We start from the raw sequence: 21,585 nt of genomic DNA, 5'->3' as shown, positions 1-21,585 counted from the left end.
CACTTTATCTCTAAGTTCACTCAATGTGCCATCTAGAACTACTGCCTCAAGTTCCTCCTCTACATCCTAAATTCTCTCCAATCTGATCTCTGTCCTCTCTGCTGCTTTTGCTCTCAAACACTAATTACCTTTTCTTGGGCAATTCTTAAGGTCTCTCTTCCATCCTCGTTCTCCTTGATCTTTTGCTCACTTCTGACATCAATTGTACCTTCCTTTAATTTGTCCTTTGGCTCTTCATCTTACCTTGTTTTCTGCATACTTGAGTGTTCCCCTCTGCATTCCCATGCTACTTATGTCTAGGTGATCTTATGTGTACACACGGTTTTAAATACATTCTTCATGGTGAAGACTTAAAATATATTATCTTACACAAAATATATTCTCACCCCTCTTGTCTTTCACATCCGGGATTGAAAACATCTACAACACTGCAAACAACTGTCCTCCTCCAGATCTGATGTAGGATTGGACATCTCCTTGCAAGTGTCCTGCCAGCAACTTATTCTTTCACACCCATCAACCCCTTTCCCTGTTTCTCATACAAAGCACCTCCATTTCCCTGTCACCCTGGCTTATAACACTTAAATGCCATCATTGATTTTGACCAATGTGCAAAAGTGAACATTTCTGGAGCAATAGCATGGTGCAGTTATTGAAAAAAAACTCCAGTGTCCTGATTCTAACACAGACACTTGGGTAAACTTGCTTTAAACTGATTGTACCAACTAGAGCAGCTCTCAGCAGTCAGCAAGTGGTTGTGCAAATGTAATGTCCTCCCCCATGAAGACAAAGATGTTGCCACAACATTTACCTAATTACTTTTCATGTAGCATCAAAAACAGTATTTCTAAAATTGAATATATTTTACACATTAGAAAAAATGTCCCTTTTCATGATTCAAATACATGCACTATCTTGCAGATATATATTAAATACACAACCATATATATAATTAACATGAACTATACCTATAAACATATAACCTGTAATATACAAGCTATTAGTCTGTCGTTACTTTTAATAATTATATTACAATATTTACAAATACTTTTATTACAGTTTTATATCAAATGTGACAAAATATATGTTGATGCAAATATATGAATTATGCCTACAGTATATTCCAGAATTTCCTATTTTCAAGAGTTACATCATAATCACTAGCTCATCTCCAATTAGTGGGAATCAAAGAATCACAGGACTGGAACAGACTTTGTGGTCTTCTAGTCCAGTCCCCTGCAATCATGACAGGATTGAGTATTAGGTACACTATCCCTGACAGTGGATAATGTCCAAACTGCTCTTAAAAATCTCCAGTGATGGAGGTTCCACAACATCCCGAGGCAATTTATTCCAGTGGTTAACAATCCTGACAGGAAGTTTATTCTACTGCGCAACTAAAATAGGATGAAACTCAGTAAGAGGTATATACTTCAGACCATTTCTCCAGTTTATCCAGATCATTTTGAATTTTAATCCTATTCTCCATAGAACTTTTAAACACTTTAAGAGGTATTCTCTATGTCATTATCTAAATCACTGATAAAGATGTTGAACAGAACCAGCTGATCACTACAGGCTCCCATCTGATATGCTCTTTCAGTTTGACTGTGAACCATTGCTAAGTACTTGCTCTTTGGGAACAGTTTTCCAACCAATTATATACCCATCTCATACTAGCTTGATATAAGTTGTACTTCCCCAGTGTGCAGAGGAAATTTAAGTGATAATATATTTTCAACCTTACTATCACATTTTAATTACAGGTTTACACTACTGAAAAGACAGCCAAATCCAAGAATCCATGGTCTTTGAGGGCACAACAGAGCAGGCATGGAAAAGTGCAGGGAAGGATAGGGATGTACCTTGCTTAGAATCCTTTACCGAGATATGGTCCAGTCTGAATTAGCACACAGGAGTATCCACAAATCAGGGGAGCGTACCAGACCTGTTTGTTTATATATGCTTCATTCAAAATGGTAGAGACACAGAATTCATTTTACACTTCTAACTCAAAATCTGGCACAACTATCCTCCAGAAATTTTACACTGAACGTGTGACCTTTTTACCAAGGACTGATATATTTCAGTGAATAAAATGTCATCCCTTCTAAGAAAAAAATATATACATCCCAGACCAAATTTTGGCCAACCAATTGTCTCTAAAACTGGACAGACATGATTCAAAAGCATAGCAAACACGCAACAACATTCTAGTTGACAATGTCAACAGATTGCCCTCCCTTTATTTTCCCTCCCCAGAACCAAAATAAATATTATATTTTGCTAGAGTTTTATCCTTCCTGTATATTAAATGTTTACACAGATGGTGATATTAATTCGTAGATAAGTAGGCACTGAAATATCTTCAATAGACACCAGATTTCTGTATTTAATACAAAATAAAGAGACCACAAAGCAAAGAGAATCTTCTGTCTTTTATTGCAGATAACATTAAAACAGAAGAAATCATTTTTTTAAGATCCCCTTGACCGTTCCCAGCTTGGCACACTTTTGTAAACAAGAAGCTCATAAAAATCACATACCTAATTACCAAGTGTTCAAAATTTGATCACAACACATCCTCATAGTCCCATAAATTCTACAGAATGTTATATTACACAAAAATTCAGTAACGTTTCTGTTCTTTACAAGTCTTAAATTTTACTCCCAAACTCCCTACAAAATATGGCTTTGTAAAATGTATTGCTTTTGCAATTAACAATCACTGAGACTTTTACACCAAAAATAATACCATACTCTGCTTCAACCCACATCACAGTTTAAGAAGATTATTGCTAACCTGATAAGTGTAAAAGAAATCTTTTGGGGCATATTTTATACTAGTTCTTCTCATGGAACTCAAAGTGATAGGAGTCCCACACAAATAAGCATATACGTCCTTTCCTATGGGTGTAAATGTAGAAACAATCTCAGAACAATATTAAAAAAAAAAATCTCCCTGCCAACTAAAACAAAATCTCTGTTATTTTACTGATACCCTATATTAAAATAGTGTACTTTATTTTCTCTAGTTCCCATGTCAGACTTCACAATATTATAATCACAGCAACTATTCCTGAGCCAAAAAGGAACACAGAAAAGGCCCAAGAATGAAAAGATGTCTTTACAGTTGTAGAACAGCAGCATGCAATAGGTAGACAATATTTCAGCTTTATTAAAAGTTTCATTCATTCAAAACCTAAATTAAATAGAATTGAGTCATTAAAACTGTTTTTTATATTTACAATATTCTTAAATTTTAAAATCTTATTTTTAGGTAAATAATATCTGACTGAGTCAGCTTTTAAATTTAATAGCTGGGTATTTATGCAAATCTATTTTGTTTTTCCTTTTCCAAATAGTTAATTGAGTATCACACAACATAAATTCCAACTATGATATTAGTCAGTGCTCTGGATAATAAAAATGTCTTACTAAGTCCAAACTGATCCCAATTACGTACATATGCGCCAATATACACCCACCCTGCCTTCCTGCTAGACTGAATTGAAGTCTTCAAGTTCCTTAAGTTTTAAAATCAAATGAGAATAAAATAAGCTATTTGAAATTTGATATAAAGGATTATGGAAAATGCCATGTAATAATCTGTCTATATATTGTTTTGAATTAGAAGTGTATGTTTTGAATTAGACTGTGGAATTTTAAATGATTAGAAGCTCATGTAGTGTAATTGTTGACATGATATCAGTGCAGACAGATACAAATCAAAACTTCACAGTTCAAGGTCTCACTAGTGTTTCCAATAAAAATGCAGTTAGCTCATGTTACATTAGTATTAAGTTTTTTAAGTCATGATCACATTTTTACATTGGTTGCCCAATCAGTTCCCAATTTTTACTGTACGTACCCACAACAAACACATAAATATTAATATTCGAAAAAATCAATTGATGCTTTGTCATAAATAGAATATTAAATTGCTTCAATAGCACATCTAAAATTAATGTCAAACACACAGCTGTCACAAAGAGGGAAGAAAGAGAAATAAAATAAACGAATGCACTAAACCTGACAAAGTTAGACAGGAATGTAAATTTAAACATCTAAATGTTTAAAAAAAAGTAATAAAATGACAGTTGGCTACAACCCACTTATAATATTTTAGTGTTCATTTCCCAAGATCCTGAACTGCTCAGTAATTACACCATGAGATCTATCACAACCATCTGCTCCCCTTGTGTAGCGTATGGTTAGGGCTGGTCCTCCTGCTGTAGGAACAGTCTTTTTGAAGCTTTAAGTATCTGAAAAAATAAGGGGAAAAATCTAAATTAAAGGACCAACCAAAACACAATTAAAAAAAATCAACTCTACATGCTAAAAAAAAAAAAATGCAACTTTGTAGCAATGTAGTTAATTTAGAGAAAGCTATCATTTCCAGCAGCTATACTACTTAAAGAATAATCACAAAGTTGCTATCGAAGATGGGGACTCCCAAATTTTAAATACTGATCTGAAGAATAGATCTTTGAATATGCTGTGCTTATTTTAACTTTCAAAGGAAATTAGGGCCATATTCAAACAAAAATGTTATACATTTAAAAGTCAATGACAGGTGGAAGGGAAGAACCTGTGACAGGGGAGAAAGGGATTTTAACACAAATGTTAAGCTAAACTTAAAGATGTCAACACAGGACAACATAATAAAAGGAAAAATCAAGATAATCTGAAGTTTTTTAAAAAAAATCAGAAAGCTGGGGAAAGTTTTGACTAGCCTGTAAATACAGAATAATCTTAACTTTGTCATACTGAACCTTCCCTCTATCCTTGCCACACTGATCCCTTCATATAAGATGTGTTATGTCTCTAGTAAATAACATGCTATGGTTACTAATGGTTGTTCGGAGACCCTGAGAAATGGCTTGAGCTGTTGTAATAATATTGGTCTAGGAACAGATACAGTTCAAGTGATATAATTCCCCAGTGTGGGCTCAATTATACTGGTGATTGTATAGGTACAGTTTATCCACATGAATTTGAGAATCTGAACAACAAAAGTGTAAGAGTCCCATCCTTGCAAAGGCTGACCACAGTGGTTTTAAAACAATTTATAAAAATTCCAAAAACTGCACTTTTTCAGTTATTTTGGGGAAGGTGAAATTGACAGGCATTTGGTCTTACATTCTTGATAATGGAGGATTTTTTAATGGACAATCTTTAACATAGATCAGACATATCTTTGGTGAATATTACTTACATCAGATTATAATGTTTGACGCAGTCTAATACAGGTATCTATTTTATTATCAATATTAAAAACAGAGTTTGTGTAGATTCTGAATGAGTGGGGAGGGTACATGGAATTATAGCAGGGGTGTGCAAGACAGCCTTCGCAAGCCGGATCCCGCCTGCAGCCACCCTGCTGCTCCCCCGACCCCAGGCCAATCAAGATCTGGGGCAGGGGAGTGCATGAAGTGTCCTCCTCCCACCAGGGGCATGTAACATTGGGGGGGGCAAGACAAACTGTCAGCTGTTCAAAACAGGTATTGGTTCCCTCTAGGCACCATGCATGCCTGGCAGGGTGGGGTCAAGGAATGGGAGACTTTACATGCTTTTAAACGTGAAAACTCCTCCCGCTGCCAGGAGTGCACAGCACCTAGACATCAGTGGTTCACTCTAGTTGCTGTGCACCCTTTGGATGGGAGCAGGGGGTAAAAGCTTCATGCACTCTTCCACCCCCAGGCCAATCAGGGTCTGTGGGCTGGGGAGCACAGGAAGTCTCCTGGCCCCACCCCTTCCAGGGTGGCCCAGTGCCTCTTTAGAAATCTGTGAAGTAGCTCCCCTCCCCTTCAAAAATTATTACCCATCCCGAATTACAAGGACAACACTGTGGGTTGTTTACATTTCCTTACCTCACAATTCCTATGGTTTTGAAACTCTTTTTAAACCAAACATCATTAATTTTATTCCCTGTAACTAAATGAAATGTGTTTATGATCTACCCTACAGTTATCAATACTGGGGCTTGAAGTTCCATGCTTTTAAAAAATATATTTAGCAATTATACTATATAACTTTGAATGTCACAATGTATTCAAGTCTATCTCTGAGAAGTATTATTGTGCTGTAGTGCTTGCAGGATTTCCAATGAGGTTCCATTTTCCAAAAATCCTTAAGAATCCTGTTTCAGAACTTCAATATACTCAAGTCCTATCTAAACCCCCTTCTCCTATACAAACACAAACCCCTCTGTTGAAAGATTCCCACATTATGGGCCTGATCTTTAGCTGGTGTAAGTCTCTCAAGTTAACTTATTTGAAGCTTGACAGTTTTACATGAGGGAAGAATCAGGCCCTATATCCACAAGCCAACCCTGCTGACATTATTATATGCCTGTGAAACTTACTGGATCTCTCAGTTTACACCAAAGCAGATCAAATATATTTAATATTAAGTAACTAACCTTTCCAAAGACACTTACATGCACAAATAAAGCACACTGAATTGAAAAAATGCTTCTGTTGCATTTTAAACCAACAGGAAATTCATACTGAACAACCCTACTCCAGTGACACAGTAACATAAAAGGATATGATGAATTGATTTAAAATCAGAAAACATGAAATTGATTTAAACTATTTTGGAAAATTCTATGACCTCTGTTTTACAGGAGATCAGACTAGTTCAGTGGCTCCCAAGCTGTGGGGCAACTGGCTAGGAGGGTACAGTGAAACCTGGGCCAACCTCCATAGGGGGCAGAGAGGATATACCACCATACCCTCAGCACCAAAGGGGAAAGGGAGGTGGGATGGGGGACAGGCATATTCCCTTACAGGAAGAAACATTTGAGCATCACTGTACCCTTCCATCCTTAAAATACAGCAGACTTCCGATAATCCAGCACCTTTGGGATCCAGGGGGTGCCGAATTATCAGATATGCCGGAGTATCAGGAGGTACTCCAGCAGGGGGGCTGTGATGGGTCCTGGGGGGGGGGGGGAGGGGAAGGGTCTGGGCAGAGAATGCACGCCATGAGGCGAACCAGGTGCTGGTGAGGGGCAGCGATGCGGGACCAACCCACCAGCACCCTTGCTGCTCTGCCCCACGGCTTCCCCAAGTCCGCTGCTGGTCAGTTTCAGCAGCGGTAGACTTGGGGAAGCCGTGGGGCAGAACAGCTGGGATGCTGCCGGGTTGGTCCCACAGAACCGCCCCTCACTTGCCGGGTTGGTCCCGCAGCGCCGCTCAAGTGAGGGGCAGTTCTGCAGGACCAACCCGGCAGCACACCCGCTGTTCTGCCCGCCCTTCCCCAAATCCGCCGCTGGTCAGTTTCAGCAGCGGCGGTCTTCGGGAAACCATGGGGCAGAGCAGATGGGATGCTGCCGAGCAACGAGCAGGAGGGTGAGGGGCGGCGCTGCAGGACGAACCCGGCACTACCCCAGCTGCACTACTCTGCACCTCTTCCCTAAGTCCGCAGCTGGTCAGTTTCAGCAGCGGCAGCAGCGGACTTGAGGAAGCGGCATGGAGCAGCTCCAATTGTCCGGCTGGCCAGAGCACTTCCGGGTTCCAGTTGGTGTCGGACTACTGGGAGTGCCAGACCACTGGATGCCAGACAATTGGAGTTTTATTGTAAATGCTTTTCACAGATTCTAATTTTGTTTTGCATTTGTGCTTTCTGTTTTCTTAAAGGTTTAATCTCACTGGCTGTTTTCTAAATATGCTGAGTCACAACTAAAGACAGCCTTTGCACTACATTTAGAAGATTACATAAATGTGTAGATATAAGTTATTAAACAGCTTAAGCTACATCTATTCACGTTCTTAATTTTTACATTTGTGATGTTAGAAATGGTGATTTTTTACTTTGTTAATAATTGTTTACTCATGATTTGTATCAAAGTCTATTTGAATGAAAATTGGAATTTAAAACTTTTTTTTACTTCAGGTTGAACCTCCTTAGTCCAGAACTCTGTGACCCGGCAACTCTCCGGTCCAACATGATTTTAGTTAGACAGATGCGCACTTACGTGGCCAAGTGTGCCTTGGTCCCATAAAGTTTATTTACAGCCACCAGTTCTGGCTCTCAGTGTCCTGTGCTGTTATTTAGCTCTAATATACACCCTACAAGTCTTGTAAGAGCCCAGTAAACAGTGGAAGGGCTGGTAATTTTCCGAGACAATAGTGACCTCCCATAGTTTGGCAAATTCTTTGGTTCGGCACTTGTCAGGGCCCGACAGTGCCAGACTAGAAAGGTTCAATCTGTAGTTAAATAAAACTACCTTAAACACGCTGAATACAAAAGTAAAAGCTTTTGTCAAAGCGTATTTTGACTTCAGAATTACCTGTTGGATTAAACAAAGAAAGTATCTATATTCGGTGAAATGAACTGGTCATTTCTGGTCACTAGGTCCTTCACAATTTTAGAACTAAGAGATTTTATCCTCTTATATCTAAATTGTATTCACCAAGAGGAAAAACATGCTTTCCTGTTTTTTTAACACCCAAATAGTTTCTTAACTTTCAATCAATTAGGCACAGAACTGTGCTAAACAGTTGAATAAAATGAAATGAAAGAAATATTCCCTGTGTATCTGCAGAAGAGGCTACTGCTGTCAAAGATAGTTTGGCACTTCAACAAACTCTGGTTCCAAGTATGTGACCAGTGACTTCCACCAATTCAGAGGTCTGACTTTAAGACTTCAGCAGCAAACATGCACTGGTAAATATTTAACTTTTATTTATCCTAAAATTCGACACTTTGTGAATGGGCCTTAATCAAGATGATAATTATCTTACGCATTACAAAGACAGCCTCCCTACCTTTTGAAGCAAAATGCAGGACAATGTAGCACTTTAAAGACTAACAAGATGGTTTATTAGATGATGAGCTTTCGTGGGCCAGACCCACTTCCTCAGATCAAATAGTGGAAGAAAATAGTCACAACCATATATACCAAAGGATACAATTAAAAAAATGAACACATGAAAAGGACAAATCACACTGCAGAACAGGAGGGGGATGCGGGGGGGGGGGGGGGAGGGAAGGAAGGAAGGTAAGTGTCTGAATTGATGATATTAGAGGTGGGGAGAGTGGGATGTTTGTGAGTTAATTCCCTACCTTTTGATATTCGTAGTGACCCCAGATTAGCCACTTAACTGACTCTGACAATAAGCAATTTCCTCCTTCCTTATCATTTCCCCCCTCCACTCCACCTTCTGTTCTATGGAGCTGATTTGTCAGTTTGTAATTTTACCACTTTCTTTCATTGTACCCCTCCCTCTGTTATAAAATGGTCATGGCCTATTCACTTTCAGAATATGAACTGAAGAGGCGAGTCTGCCCCACAAAAACTCATCACCTAATAAACTATTTTGTTAGTCTTTTAAATGCTACGACTGCTTTATTATTCTGATAAATATTTAAGTGATTTTAACAGATTATTTTAAAATGATGACATCCAGTATTAAGGCCTTATTTATGTATGTATGTATTTATTTATAAACTTTAAATTCATCATTTAAAAATGGTTTGTATCCATCTGAAAAAAGACAGAACACTCAATCATTCTAAAATGTTTGTTAAAATTGTTTATAAGTGGAGGAAGTAGAAAAGAGAAGAGAGAAATATGAAAAGAAGCTTTCACACAAGAGAGGAGCCAGGAAAGTCTGATGCCTTGAAAGTAGCATTTATATTTGAACAAAAGTTACATATCCAGTTAGAAATGTATAAAAATTATCCTCCCCTCCCCAAAATGACAAATGAGTACAGAAAATGCTCACAGAATGCCATAAAAAACTAGGGTTGGGGAAATGGAAAGCTAGGGTGCTTAAAACACAAGAGAAAAGCCATCAATTAGTGAAAGGACTAGATGGCAGCTGATGCACACCAGCCATGAGAGGCATACAAGAGCTGGGGAAATTCGCCAGCTGTAGTAAGACGGGGGTTGAAAGAGAATTAACTCATGTCAGCATTTGGGAGGAAGTTTTTCCTCCTTCCCCATCATGAACAAGTTACACTACCAAGTACTGACTGTAACATGTGTGTTTCCATTTAACAGTTCTACTTGGTCAAATCTGAAATGACACGAGTGCTGAATATTTTTCATTCACCTGCCATATGTACATGCCATACAGTAACAGCAAAATCCACTTCTCATGTATGCAGACATTTAGGCAAGACATACATTTTACACTTACTTCCTTTATACATTCACTTTTACTAATTAATTAATTGTAGATTTGTAACCTGCATACTGACATAAAACTAAGTTTTACTTACAATATGTATTTTCTTAAATGAGTATTATTTTCCACACTTTGCCAAAGTTTCTCATCTGAGTGAGGAAAAATACTTAATCCTTTGCTTATGTACTGTATGTATAGACAAGGTAGCCTGTTTCGTTTTATTGGGTGGGACATTTCATTTTGAATAGTTTATTTTTATACTATATTTAGTAATCAGCACTGAATTTTCTAATTAAAAAAAATGTAGTTTATTCCAAGTCCCAAGAAGAAAGAGAAAAACATTCTCTTCGCCTCTCCGTTTCCCAGCTTTTCCCAGAAGAGAAATAACATGTACAAGAAGTCCAATCTCAGCGTTTGAGAAGGGCTGCATTAAAGATAAAACAATACAACGGAAGGATAACCCTAACCAGCAAAGAAACCATGACAAATCTACAGTAATTAAACATTTGGACCTTTTAACTTGTACCATATAAGATTTCTAAAACTCTGTACACAAACCAATGTAGGCTCACTTAAGAGAAAGTAAATGCCTTTCAAGCTCAGCTAAACTACCCTTCATAGAACAGTTACTTCAATGAATAAAAATATGGAGGCTAATATAGAAATGAAATCCTGCTTTCCTTAGGTTCTAAAAAGGGAAGTTTTACTAACCTTGGGCAGTAACAACAGTTATTCAAGATGTGTCCCCCTTTGCTCCATTGTTGGTGTTGGGTCTGTCCCGACACTGCAGGTCGGAGATTTTTCTAGCAATGTCTAGTCAGGCCGCACATGCGCCGCAGGGGGGGCATGCTCTTCATGCCCCTGGAGTTCGCATGCACAGCCTGCCTCTCCTCAGTTTCTTCGTGCATGCATTCTTGCGTGTCTAAATCCTTCGTCAGAAGAGAGGAGCTATGAGGACATGAGACTGGCACAGACCTGTAGTGAGATGTTGAATGGTGCCTCAATGGAACACAACGATGGCATGGTGATCACCATGATGGGTGGTAAGGATGGTAGGACCAGTCTGAATAACAAGGAGGATGATGGGAGTATCGTAGTCAGTGTCTATCGTAAGGTGTGCTTGGTCTTGTTGGAGAAGGAGTGTTGGGACAAGAACACATTCCTGCAATCATCGTCATAGCCAGTGTAGTGCAAGGTGGGTTGGTCACCTCGGTAAACAGTGAGAACCCCTAACCGGTGATGGGGACTGAGAAGATTGTCTGTGGACCTCATTGTGTGGTGACCTGGTAGCGCGGTCCCGAAGCCAGCACTGATACATAGTAGCTATGCGTGTGTGTCGAGTGGTGGCAAAAATCAGAAGGTTCCCTCAGTGCCTTCGAGCAAGGTGCCAAAGGAGGCAGCATTGGTGCTGGTGGAGAGGGCATGTCAATTGTGGCCTGATAGGCATGGGGTAGGTGCAAGCCCTTTAAACAAACAGTTGAAAGGGCTTGTATGTCTCTAGCTCCTAGGAAACACGCTAGTGGTGCTGGAGCTGCGAGCATTTTTAACTCTTTCTATTTAAAGGGCTCTCATCTCCTGGTCAGCTGTGTTTCCTGGCAACCACCCAGCAGATGCAAGCCCTTTAAATAGAAACAACTGAAAGGGCTCACACCTCCAGCCCCACGCTAGCCCATTGCCTGGGAGCCAGGGACCTGTGGGCCCTTTCAAATCCTTCTATTTAAAGGGCTCCTGCCTTCCCTGCAGCAATCAGGCAACAGCACCAGGGAAGGCATGAGCCCCTTAAATAGAAGCAGTTGAAAGTGCTGATGTGCCCCCAGCTCCCAGACAACACACTAGCAATGAGGCCAGGAGGAGAGCCCTTTAAATAGCAGGAATTGAAAGGACTTGCAGTTCTAATTGCCAGCTAACATGATTCCTGGGAGCCGCAGGGGAGGCACGAGCCCTTTCAACTCCTGCTATTTAAAGGCTCCACCCTTTGCATCCAAGGCTCTGCTCCTTCCAGGTAGGCCCCCCACTCAAAAATTATTGCTCACCCCTGCTGTAAAATGTTTCCACTTCTGCAGGTAAGTACTGAGAGTAGTCTGTCATGCACTATGAAGCAAGACATCCCTCACTTGCTGTAAACATCTCTTTTCTGCCTCCGAGAACCAGAGAGAAACCATGCCTTGAAGTGTAGCATTTCTGGTTGGGGATTGAGAAGGGTGCCTGCATTCTGAGAAAGGAGGTCTTGATAAACTGGAAGAGGATAAGGAGATCAACAAGACATTCGATAAAGACAGGGAAATCATATCTGTCTGGCCCATGCTGGGGCTATAAGGATGACTCGGGCATCGTTCGACTGGATCTTTGTGATAACCTTCGGTATGAGAGAGATTGGGGGAAATGCATAACAGAGGGGAGCCTCCCATGTGATTAAGAAAGCGCCTACCAGTGAGCCTGGTCCTATTCCTGTTCTGGAGCAGTACTGAGGCAATTAGTATTCTGATATGTTGCAAAAAGGTCCACTGTCAGAAACCCGCACTGGGAAAATGGGGCATATAGGATGCACGCATGGCTCTCCCACTCATGGTCTGTTGTAAAATGTTGGCTGAGAGCATCTGATGATGTAAAACATCAAAGAGGAGCATCCTTAATCTGAGCTTACTGTCCTTTTGTGCCCTTGCTGTGTGGCTACAGCAAGTGCACACATTTCTGAGGAACATGCGTTTCACCCAAGCACCGAATACAGGACCTGTGGCCATTTGAAGTGGGCATCGGGTCACAATACTTGTCTCATTCTTAAACCCGGGAGAACCAGGCATCCTGATTAGTTTTTCCCCTTATGTCTGTCTTCTTTCTGTATCTTATTTCCATAAAATGTGGGGGTTGGGGGTTTTTTGCTGAGTTTTTCTCGGCGTTGCCATACCAATCTGAGGTCTCTCACTGCTGTGTTATAGTCCAGAAGACCCCAAGTTTATTCTTGCAATCTTCTCTTCTCTTTGTGGAATGTGGGGGTTTTTTTGTTGTTTTTTTCAAGAGGGTCGTCATTAGGCCCAGTTTTGCCATGCAGTGGTGTTGGGGAAACTATTTACATGAGGAAAAGTCTGTGTGTCTTTCTTTTTTTAAAACATTCTGATCAAAGAAACTAAAACAATTTTTAAACTAAACTCGCCAACCTCTATTCTCCTTTACAAGAACAAAAAGTAGAGGAGAGGGGTTGAGCTCTGTCTGCGACCAATGAAGGAACTGTGAGGGGATGGTCTGTGAGTACAAATGGCATGTGCCCCAATGCGCATGCCCAGCCAGACCAGATACTGCCTGAAAAATCTCCGATTTGCAGCAGCACCAGGACGGATGCAACACCAACAGTGGAGCGCCCATGGGGACATCACTTGAAGAACATGTTTGCTATGCTAAACTAAATTATTTGTTAATGCTGGTAAAAGAAAGTAACATCTTCAGACTTAAGTGTCTACACTGCACCCCTTTTCCGAAAAAGGGATGCAGATGAGACAAGTCGGAATTGCAAATGCAGAGGGGATTTAAATTTTCCCCGCTGCATTTGCATGAACATGGCTGCTGTTTTTTTCCGACTCGGGGCTTTGCCGGAAAAAAGCGCCAGTCTAGACGAGGATCTTTCGGAAAATAAAGCCTTTTCTGAAAGGTCCCTAAAGGAATAAGGGACTTTTCGGAAAAGGCTTTATTTTCCGAAAGATCCCTGTCTAGACTGGCGCTTTTTTCCGGCAAAGCCCCGAGCAGAAAAGAAGCGGCAGCCATGTTCATGCAAATGCAGTGGGGGATATTTAAATCCCCTGCTTCATTTGCAATTCCAACTTGTCTCATCTGCATCCCTTTTCCGGAAAAGGAGTGCAGTGTAGACACAGCCAAAGTGTTATCTTAGAAAAAGGGGTACTTGCTGAGACCAGAATCAAACTGTTTTAGCTATTGTAATTTTCTGTATTGGTAGCAAAACACAATTTCTCCAGACATGGATTCACTAGACACTACAATGCTGGCCTACCTCTGAGCCAGTCTCAGCATGGGTTATGAAAATCTGCAACAACTTTAAAGGCTCTCTTTAAACCAGAACATATGGAACACACACAGTAAACAATCAGGGTACATTTATTCCACATTATTCATTCACACTTTTGTTAACAGTAACAGGTTTACATAGTAACACATGTGGAACAATAGGAGTATTTAACATACGTCATTTAACTTTGGGCAACTATTGGAAACATTTACTACCATGTGACTGAGGCAGAAATCACATTAGAAATAATGCTAAATTTCAGGAATGCCATCATTCAAAACCAAAAATCAACAAAATTCAAGTTGATGACTGGAATTTGAATTCAGACTCAAAATGGTATGCAAATCCTGCAGCAAGGTAATCTTATTACATTTTGTACTGGGCTGCAGAATATTGAGTGGGACAATTCTCTACTTTGAAAATTATAGACTAATTACACCAGAGCCATAAAATGTTAGCATCTTTATTATTGTACTCCATATAGTACTGTTATTCGTACTGCAGAAGAAATATTTCCATGGAACACATCAGCCTTGACAAGTAACTTTCCTTGGACTAAGATTGCTACCTCAAAAACAAAAACGTACCAAATCTAGATACTGTCTATCTTCACTGAATTTACTATTGTCAAAGATATACATCAGCCACATCTTATTCAGTGTATAAACCTTTTCTAAAACAGCTACTGTTAAACAATTAAGTAAATTACATTTTTAGATAAGTCTCACAACAATGATACTACCAATGTCATACAGTGGCAGGTACCATGCCAGGATTAATAATACCTTTGTTAGGTAAACTTCATAGTCAATATAGGATTATGTACAATTAGAAACATTTTACATTCCCTCAGTCAAAATTCATTATGTAATTTAGCACACTAATCATTTGGTTAAACTATTTCATTTTTAAAAAGTCACAGCACGGAGTTCTTGGATCTTTCATTCCTGCATTGACTAAAAGTGAACCAAATGCAGGTACCTTGAATAGCAGGCGAGAAGTTAACCACTGAACCACTTATGCTCTAGATCAGTGTTTCCCAAATTGGTACTCCGGGGAACCCTGGGGATCCGTGAAGTGAAAGCAAGGGTTCCACAAAGAGCCGGAACTCCCCTGCCCCCTGTTAAAGAGACAGAACCATGGCGAAGGGTTTTTTTTTCCTCTTTTTTTCCCCTCAATGAAACACGGAAGGGGCTTTTTTTTTTTTTTTTTTTTTTTTTTTTTAAGGCAACTCTAGGGGTTCCGTGGCCAAATGAAATTGGGAAACACTGCTCTAGATGATAACTGAACAGAATATGACTGCATTTAAAAACAGAGCATTCAAAAGTAGTATAATGAAAACTTTAATCAGAAATATAGCCTTTACATGAAATATCTAAGACTCCAGGTATAATTTAAGATGCTCAACCGTTTGAAATGAAGAATTAACTGAAATAATGGGAATAAAACTAAATACTGACTAACATATATGTCCAAAATCTCTAGACAGAACTTGCTGAAAACTGAATAAAGGATGAGCCTATCTCTGTCATGTACCAGAAAATAAACCCAGACAATATTTTGTACTTGAAAAACAAAAACTTGACAAATTCTAAGTGGTACAAATTAAAAAGTATATTAGCCCTGTGTCTAAAACTCTACTGGATTGACCAAAGACCGAAGAAACAGACTTGTACCCAGAAGAGACAGGAAATATGACGCCCGGCGCGTTCCCTCCCCCCCCCCCAAATATAAGAGATTTGATGGTCACCTCTACTTCAGCCTTTTTATGCCAGGTGAAAAGCCTGGAGTTGCATAAATGGATCTTAGAAGTACTGAACACTGTCAGATACAGATTCCTACAGCACAGCTACAGTAGAAGATATATATAAGGTTGCATGTCAAGGATGTCATGGCAAGTTCTAGTGAAAAGGGTATTCCAAGACATAGCTAGGGATGGCATCACAAAACAAATACTTCAGAGATTCTGGGCAGCACAGAGAGTGTTCCAGAATCTACCTCAAACAAAGGGTTCCCCTAAGAGCAACCAGAGTCAGATGGCCACATCTGTTGTTCTGAATTGCAAGGCCTAACCATCACTTTGTATGAACTTCTGCACTGTACTCTTAGAACTTGTATACCCTGTTTTAAAAGAAAAACTGGTAATGATATTGAACTCTAAAAGTGGGACTCAAAGAAAGTATGTGCAAAATGTTCAATTTACTGGACAGTAATGAAGAAACCAAATGATGTTCCTATTTGTAAAAGTAAATAGTCTAAGTTCTGCAGATCTGAAGCATCTTTATGGGTGTGACAAACACTATGCAACACTCTGTTCGTTCAAATAATGAATGGAGGAACTATAAGTTCTGGAGTGGCCCAGTTAACCAATGACAAAGGCAAAAATACTCAGCAATACATCTAAGTCTCTGCACCAGACAAGGATATAGAAATTACACTAAAAAATACACTGCTTTCTTCAAATACACACATTTTATCTCTTTAGCAGTTGGATAGTCCATTTTTGTTACGGCAACTTTTTTTCTTATTTAAAATATGAATTAAAATTCATTAGAATAGGGCTGTCTGAAGTTGTTTGCTGTTGACTCAATGATAACTGCTTGCAGATTAAGATAAGACTTACTTGAGAAACAGAAAGCAATCTCAAGTCATAATGTTTGAGCACCTTCACTTTCTCTCGCATGATTTCTTCCTAAATTTTCCAACTGTAAAAAGTTTAAGCTTAGTAGAAAAGAATACTCTAAAAATTACTCACCTACTGAATCATCATTCGAGTAATTCTCTGCTTCAGCACGAACTTCTGTAAATCAAATTTTTCAGCAATTATATATAATGTGTCTGTTTTCAAAACTCTTAATTCTGCATGTATTTTTTTAGTAGTAACTATTTCATTAATACAGGATACTCTTTCAAAATGCCTGCTGAACAGATTATTTTTAGGGCTTGTAGGGAGAAAGAAGATTTTGCTAGGGGTCTGTAATGGGGACACTGAGCCTAGTTTATATTTTAAAATGTGCGTGTACATTGGTCATCCATTTTGCAGTAATGAATACCTTTCACCTATTTATGTACAGTAAAACAATTTTAAATTAAATATATTGTACTACCAGAATTTGGGAATGGACAATAGGGAAAGAATGTTCACTCCCTCTGAAGAATCTTGCACAGGCCTCTGTCAGAAGACAGCATACTGAGCTAGATGAACCAGTGGCCAGACTCAGCATGACCATTCTTATGTCCTTATGTATTCAAAGCCAAAAAATATCAAACAGTGAGGCTGAGTGACAAGAGGTATTACATATATTATAGCAAAGGTATTATTACAAAAATGTAAATACTAAGAGCTTCAAAAATAGCATGCATTGTAATACTGTTAACCTTTGCAGAACAAATCTGGTGACAAAAAAAATTAGCTCTTATTATAATTATAGAACAGGACTGCATTTTATAGCAGTCTTAGTCCTTATGTTTCACAACAGAAATATTATATACAAAAATTAGGAGTGTAGAGATTTATTGCAGAAGAGTGTCTACACAAACCTGTTTCCTGAGTTTCATCTGCCACATTATCTTCTATATGCTCTTCTTTCTCTGTTGCAAAGAAATTAAAAAATGTTACAGTTTTAGTATTGTGTGCCTAAGTTTACTTATGTGACACTAACTGCAGACACAACAGACAAGTGGGTATGATACTAGACATTACTTATTAAAATCTCTTATGAGCAATAGTTTTAATGCCTCTTCACAACAAGTATCTTTTAATCTATGGCAATTTACTGAAAAAGTTAAAATAATTGTAATGTGAAATACCAACTGAAATATACACTTTCAGTTAGTTATATTAGAACAAGATTTTAAGTTTACTAAACAAACATTTTCATAAGGTAGAAAAAAAGCTACAGTAAAGTCTTGGTTATCTGACCTAAACGGGACCGGAGGATGGTCGGATAACCGGAAATGTCGAACAACAGGGACAGCGGCAGCTAGGGAGGTGCGGGGGGGGGGGGGGGGGAGGGAGGAGCCTCCCAAGCAGGCTCTGCTCTTTGTCTCGGGGGCAGTTGGCGCGTGTGCTGCCCCCTCCCCGGTGGATTCTGGATGCCACTTCCCCCGCCCCCTTCTTCCCCGGGCCACCCAGACATGCCCAAGGCCCCGGCACTCCTGCCTCCCCTCGCCACACACCCTCCTCCCCTTGGCCCGGACTCCCTGCTTGCTACGGCCGGGAGCAGGGCTCGCTCCGCACAGAGGCAACTCTCTCCCTCCCCCTCTGCCCCCAGCCTCCCCCTTCCTCTTCCTCCCACAGGCCTCCCGGATGAGCCCAAGGCCCCGGTGCTCCTGCCTCCCCTCACCACACACCCTCCTTCCCTACCCTTCCTGCCTCGGCCCAGACTCCCTGCTTGCTCCGGCCGGGTCCAGGCCCGCTTCTAAAAGCGGAGCCACTAACGCGGCAGGATGGCCAGGATTGGGCCCCAAGGGGGACACAGCGCTCAGGTATGCTGGGCCTGGGTGAGTCCGCAGCATGGACGTGAGCTGGCCCAGGCGTGGAGTGCGGAGATAGAGTTGCTGAGCCCGCGCTGTGTGCCATTGTGGTATGAAGTGTCCCTGGAGACCCATACTGTCGCGTGACAGGCAGCACCGTCAGATAAAACGGAAGGTTGGATTAGTGAAAATCGGATAACCGAGACTTTACTGTACATTAATACAGGGTCAAATCCTATAGACATTACTCGGGGGAAAAAAAAAGTTAGTTAGTTAGTTAGTTGGCTAGAAATACTGCCTGAGCAAGGACAGAGGAAGGTTTGTAAGATTTTTCTTATACAGGTTGTACCTCCCTGGTCTGGCACCTTCAGGATCTGACTTGTCTCAAATGAGGGAGTTTGCTGGACCAAGGGAGCTCAATTCCATCCCTCTGCTGACAGGACTCTGGGCTCTCCCAGGATCTGTCAGCAGACCTAGTTCCCAGCTCACCCACAGCTCCAACGCCCAGTGACTGCTGGGACTCCACTGTCACAGCTCTCAGGCACCAACACTGCCACAGCTCCAGGGTGCCGGGGCTGCAGTGGGTATGGAGCTACCAGGGCTCCACTTCCAGGGAATGCTGGACTTCCTTATCTTGGGGCTTCCGCAGCTTTCTGGCTCCAGCGCTGCCAGGGCGCAGGGCATCAGGGCTGCTGCGGCAGTGATGACCCCAGAGTTACCAGGGCTCCATTCCTTGGGGCTGACAGTGCTTCCGTAGCTTCACTAACCTAGAGCCTCTGGAGCTGCCGTGGCTCTGCTCCTTGGGCTGCCATGGCTCTAATGTCCCAAGGCTGCCACAGCCAACCCCTTGGTCACCTAGCCCTCTGGTCTGGGGGCTCTCTGGTCCAGCAATACCCGTGGTCCTACTGGACCATGGATGTCACCAGACCAGAGAGTCCCAGATGAGAAATTCCATGTGTAGTGAGCTGGCATATTAAGTGGCCCTTCCAAGACCACTACTCTGTATTATGTTCAGCCCAACAAGAATATAGCTAGCAACGACAAAGTCACAAATATGAAGGTTTTCAAACTTGTATATTTTCAAATAATCTTCAAAATTAAGAGAGGCAAGATTGATGAGGTAATATTACTGGACCACTTAAAGTTTTTCTCACTCATCAACAGAAGTTGGGCAAATAAGGGTTTGTTTAGACTACAGGGTTGTTTGTAGAAAAAAGTGGCCTTTTTAAAAAAAACTTCCCCTGCGGCGTCTAGACTGCTGCCACGTTCTGTAGACAATAAATCGAAAGAACATGGCAGTTTTTTCGACCACTGAAAACCTTTATTTACAAGGAAGAACGCCTTTTTTCAAAAGTGCTCTTTCAAAAAAAGGTAATGCTATGTAATGTAAACTGTGCTTTTTCGAAAGTACCGGTTGCAGTCTAGACGCTCCTTTTCAAAAGAGGCTTACAGTCTAGACAGAGCCTAAGAGATTACCTAACCCACCTTTTCTCTCTAATTTTCTGGGACCAACATGACTACAATAACACTGCATTCTGAATTAAGAGTCCATACACACAATCTATTAAATTACACAAATACATATCTGCAAGTAATTAAAATATTTACATTTTGTGCATCAATGAGCAAAATTAACACTATTTTGGGAGACCTAAAAGTTCAAACTATTTCTTTTAATGCACTACAGGTAACATTAATTACATTCCTCCTTTTTTACATTAGTGAACAGATATAGAAGTTATAACATGAAAATAAATACTTTTACAAAACAAATATTCATACCTGGTGGTTTTTTATTAATGTCTACATCCTCAGGAGTTTCATCTAGATTTCAAGGTTTAAAATAAAATAAAATAAAATAAAATTTTATTAGCTGTTTTAGAGTCAAAGACTGCAAAAAAGAACACGACATATGTGCAAGACTATTATTAAAAATATATATACCTGGCTCTCTATCTTCATTTACTGGTTCTGGAAGAACTCCTGCAACTGAGAAGACACAATATTTGTAGCAACACCTAATGTGAAGTTCTACACTGGTGAAACTTGCGACAACTTTCTAAGTTAAGGCTAATTTCTAAGGCTCCCAAACCTTACAGGACTGAGTTAAGGAAGGTCTTTGAAGTTTATGTCTGATTCCCAAACTAGCACCTCAACCAATAGACCATCCTTCTCCTTCGTGAGAAGTGTATGTTCAAGCATCCGTGGCCAGTCTAGACGCGATTTTGCGCAAGAAAGCCCCAATCGCCATTTTAGCCATCGAGGCTTTTTTTGCGCAAAACACTTCTTCCCAGTCTACACTGGCCTTCTTGCGCAAGTATTCTTGCACAAGAGGGCTTTCCCCCAGCGGGAGTGTGAAAGTATTTGCACAAAAAGCACTGATTTTGTACATTAAAGTCAGTGCTCTTGTGCAAATTCAAGCAGCCAGTGTAGACCGCTTGCCAGTCTAGACGCACCCATAGAGAATGTAGATGGTGCTATTAGGGACTCTAGGAGAAAGGGGAAATCGAGGCCCAAAGGTATGTCATATTGTGACCTGCATCTCGAAGTTACCACAGGTGGGGGCCATCCTACAAAAGATTGTGGAAGGTCAATAAGCCTCTCGGAAGAGGGAAAGTGAGGCAAGGGGATGCTCACAGAGCCACTCTGAGGTGGGGGAGAATGGAAAGGGACACCCTTTGATGTACAAACTACATGGAATTCAGATACCACATCCAGAATCTTAGATCCACAAGAGGCAATAAGCAATTGAATGGTTAATAAACTTTTTGTTATAAATGGGGTAAGGAGGATGCTTATTTTTAACAAATTTTACTTTTCAAGGGAACTTAGCTATTTAAAACTATTATATGCAACAGGGGAAAAACCCAATTACATTTTTAATAAGTGTCTTCTATTTTTATTAAGGTAAGTGACTTTAGAAAAATAATCTTTTCATCTCTTTGAAAGAAG

The 21,585-nt window shown here is 40.3% G+C and overlaps 1 protein-coding gene across 10 annotated transcripts in view; it reads right to left on the bottom strand.

Annotated features, from left to right (window-relative positions):
• Window positions 1–21,585, bottom strand: part of ASPH (aspartate beta-hydroxylase) — a 188,147-nt gene that overhangs the window by 78,888 nt on the left and 87,674 nt on the right. For 9 of the 10 annotated variants that reach the window (XM_075920630.1, XM_075920638.1, XM_075920631.1 and 6 more), the window contains 4 exons: window positions 20,578–20,622; window positions 20,416–20,457; window positions 17,698–17,748; window positions 16,913–16,957 (listed from right to left, as the gene is read on the bottom strand). In XM_075920630.1, the coding sequence (XP_075776745.1) occupies window positions 16,913–16,957; window positions 17,698–17,748; window positions 20,416–20,457; window positions 20,578–20,622 (183 nt within the window). The remainder of the gene's footprint in view (window positions 1–16,912; window positions 16,958–17,697; window positions 17,749–20,415; window positions 20,458–20,577; window positions 20,623–21,585) is intronic. The other variant, XM_075920632.1, reaches the window with a different exon arrangement.

The sequence above is a fragment of the Pelodiscus sinensis genome, chromosome 2 (assembly GCF_049634645.1).
Source record: "Pelodiscus sinensis isolate JC-2024 chromosome 2, ASM4963464v1, whole genome shotgun sequence".
Lineage (NCBI taxonomy): Eukaryota > Metazoa > Chordata > Testudines > Trionychidae > Pelodiscus > Pelodiscus sinensis.
The sequence above is the reverse complement of the archived record's forward strand: the minus strand, read 5'-3'. Positions and strand labels throughout refer to the sequence as shown.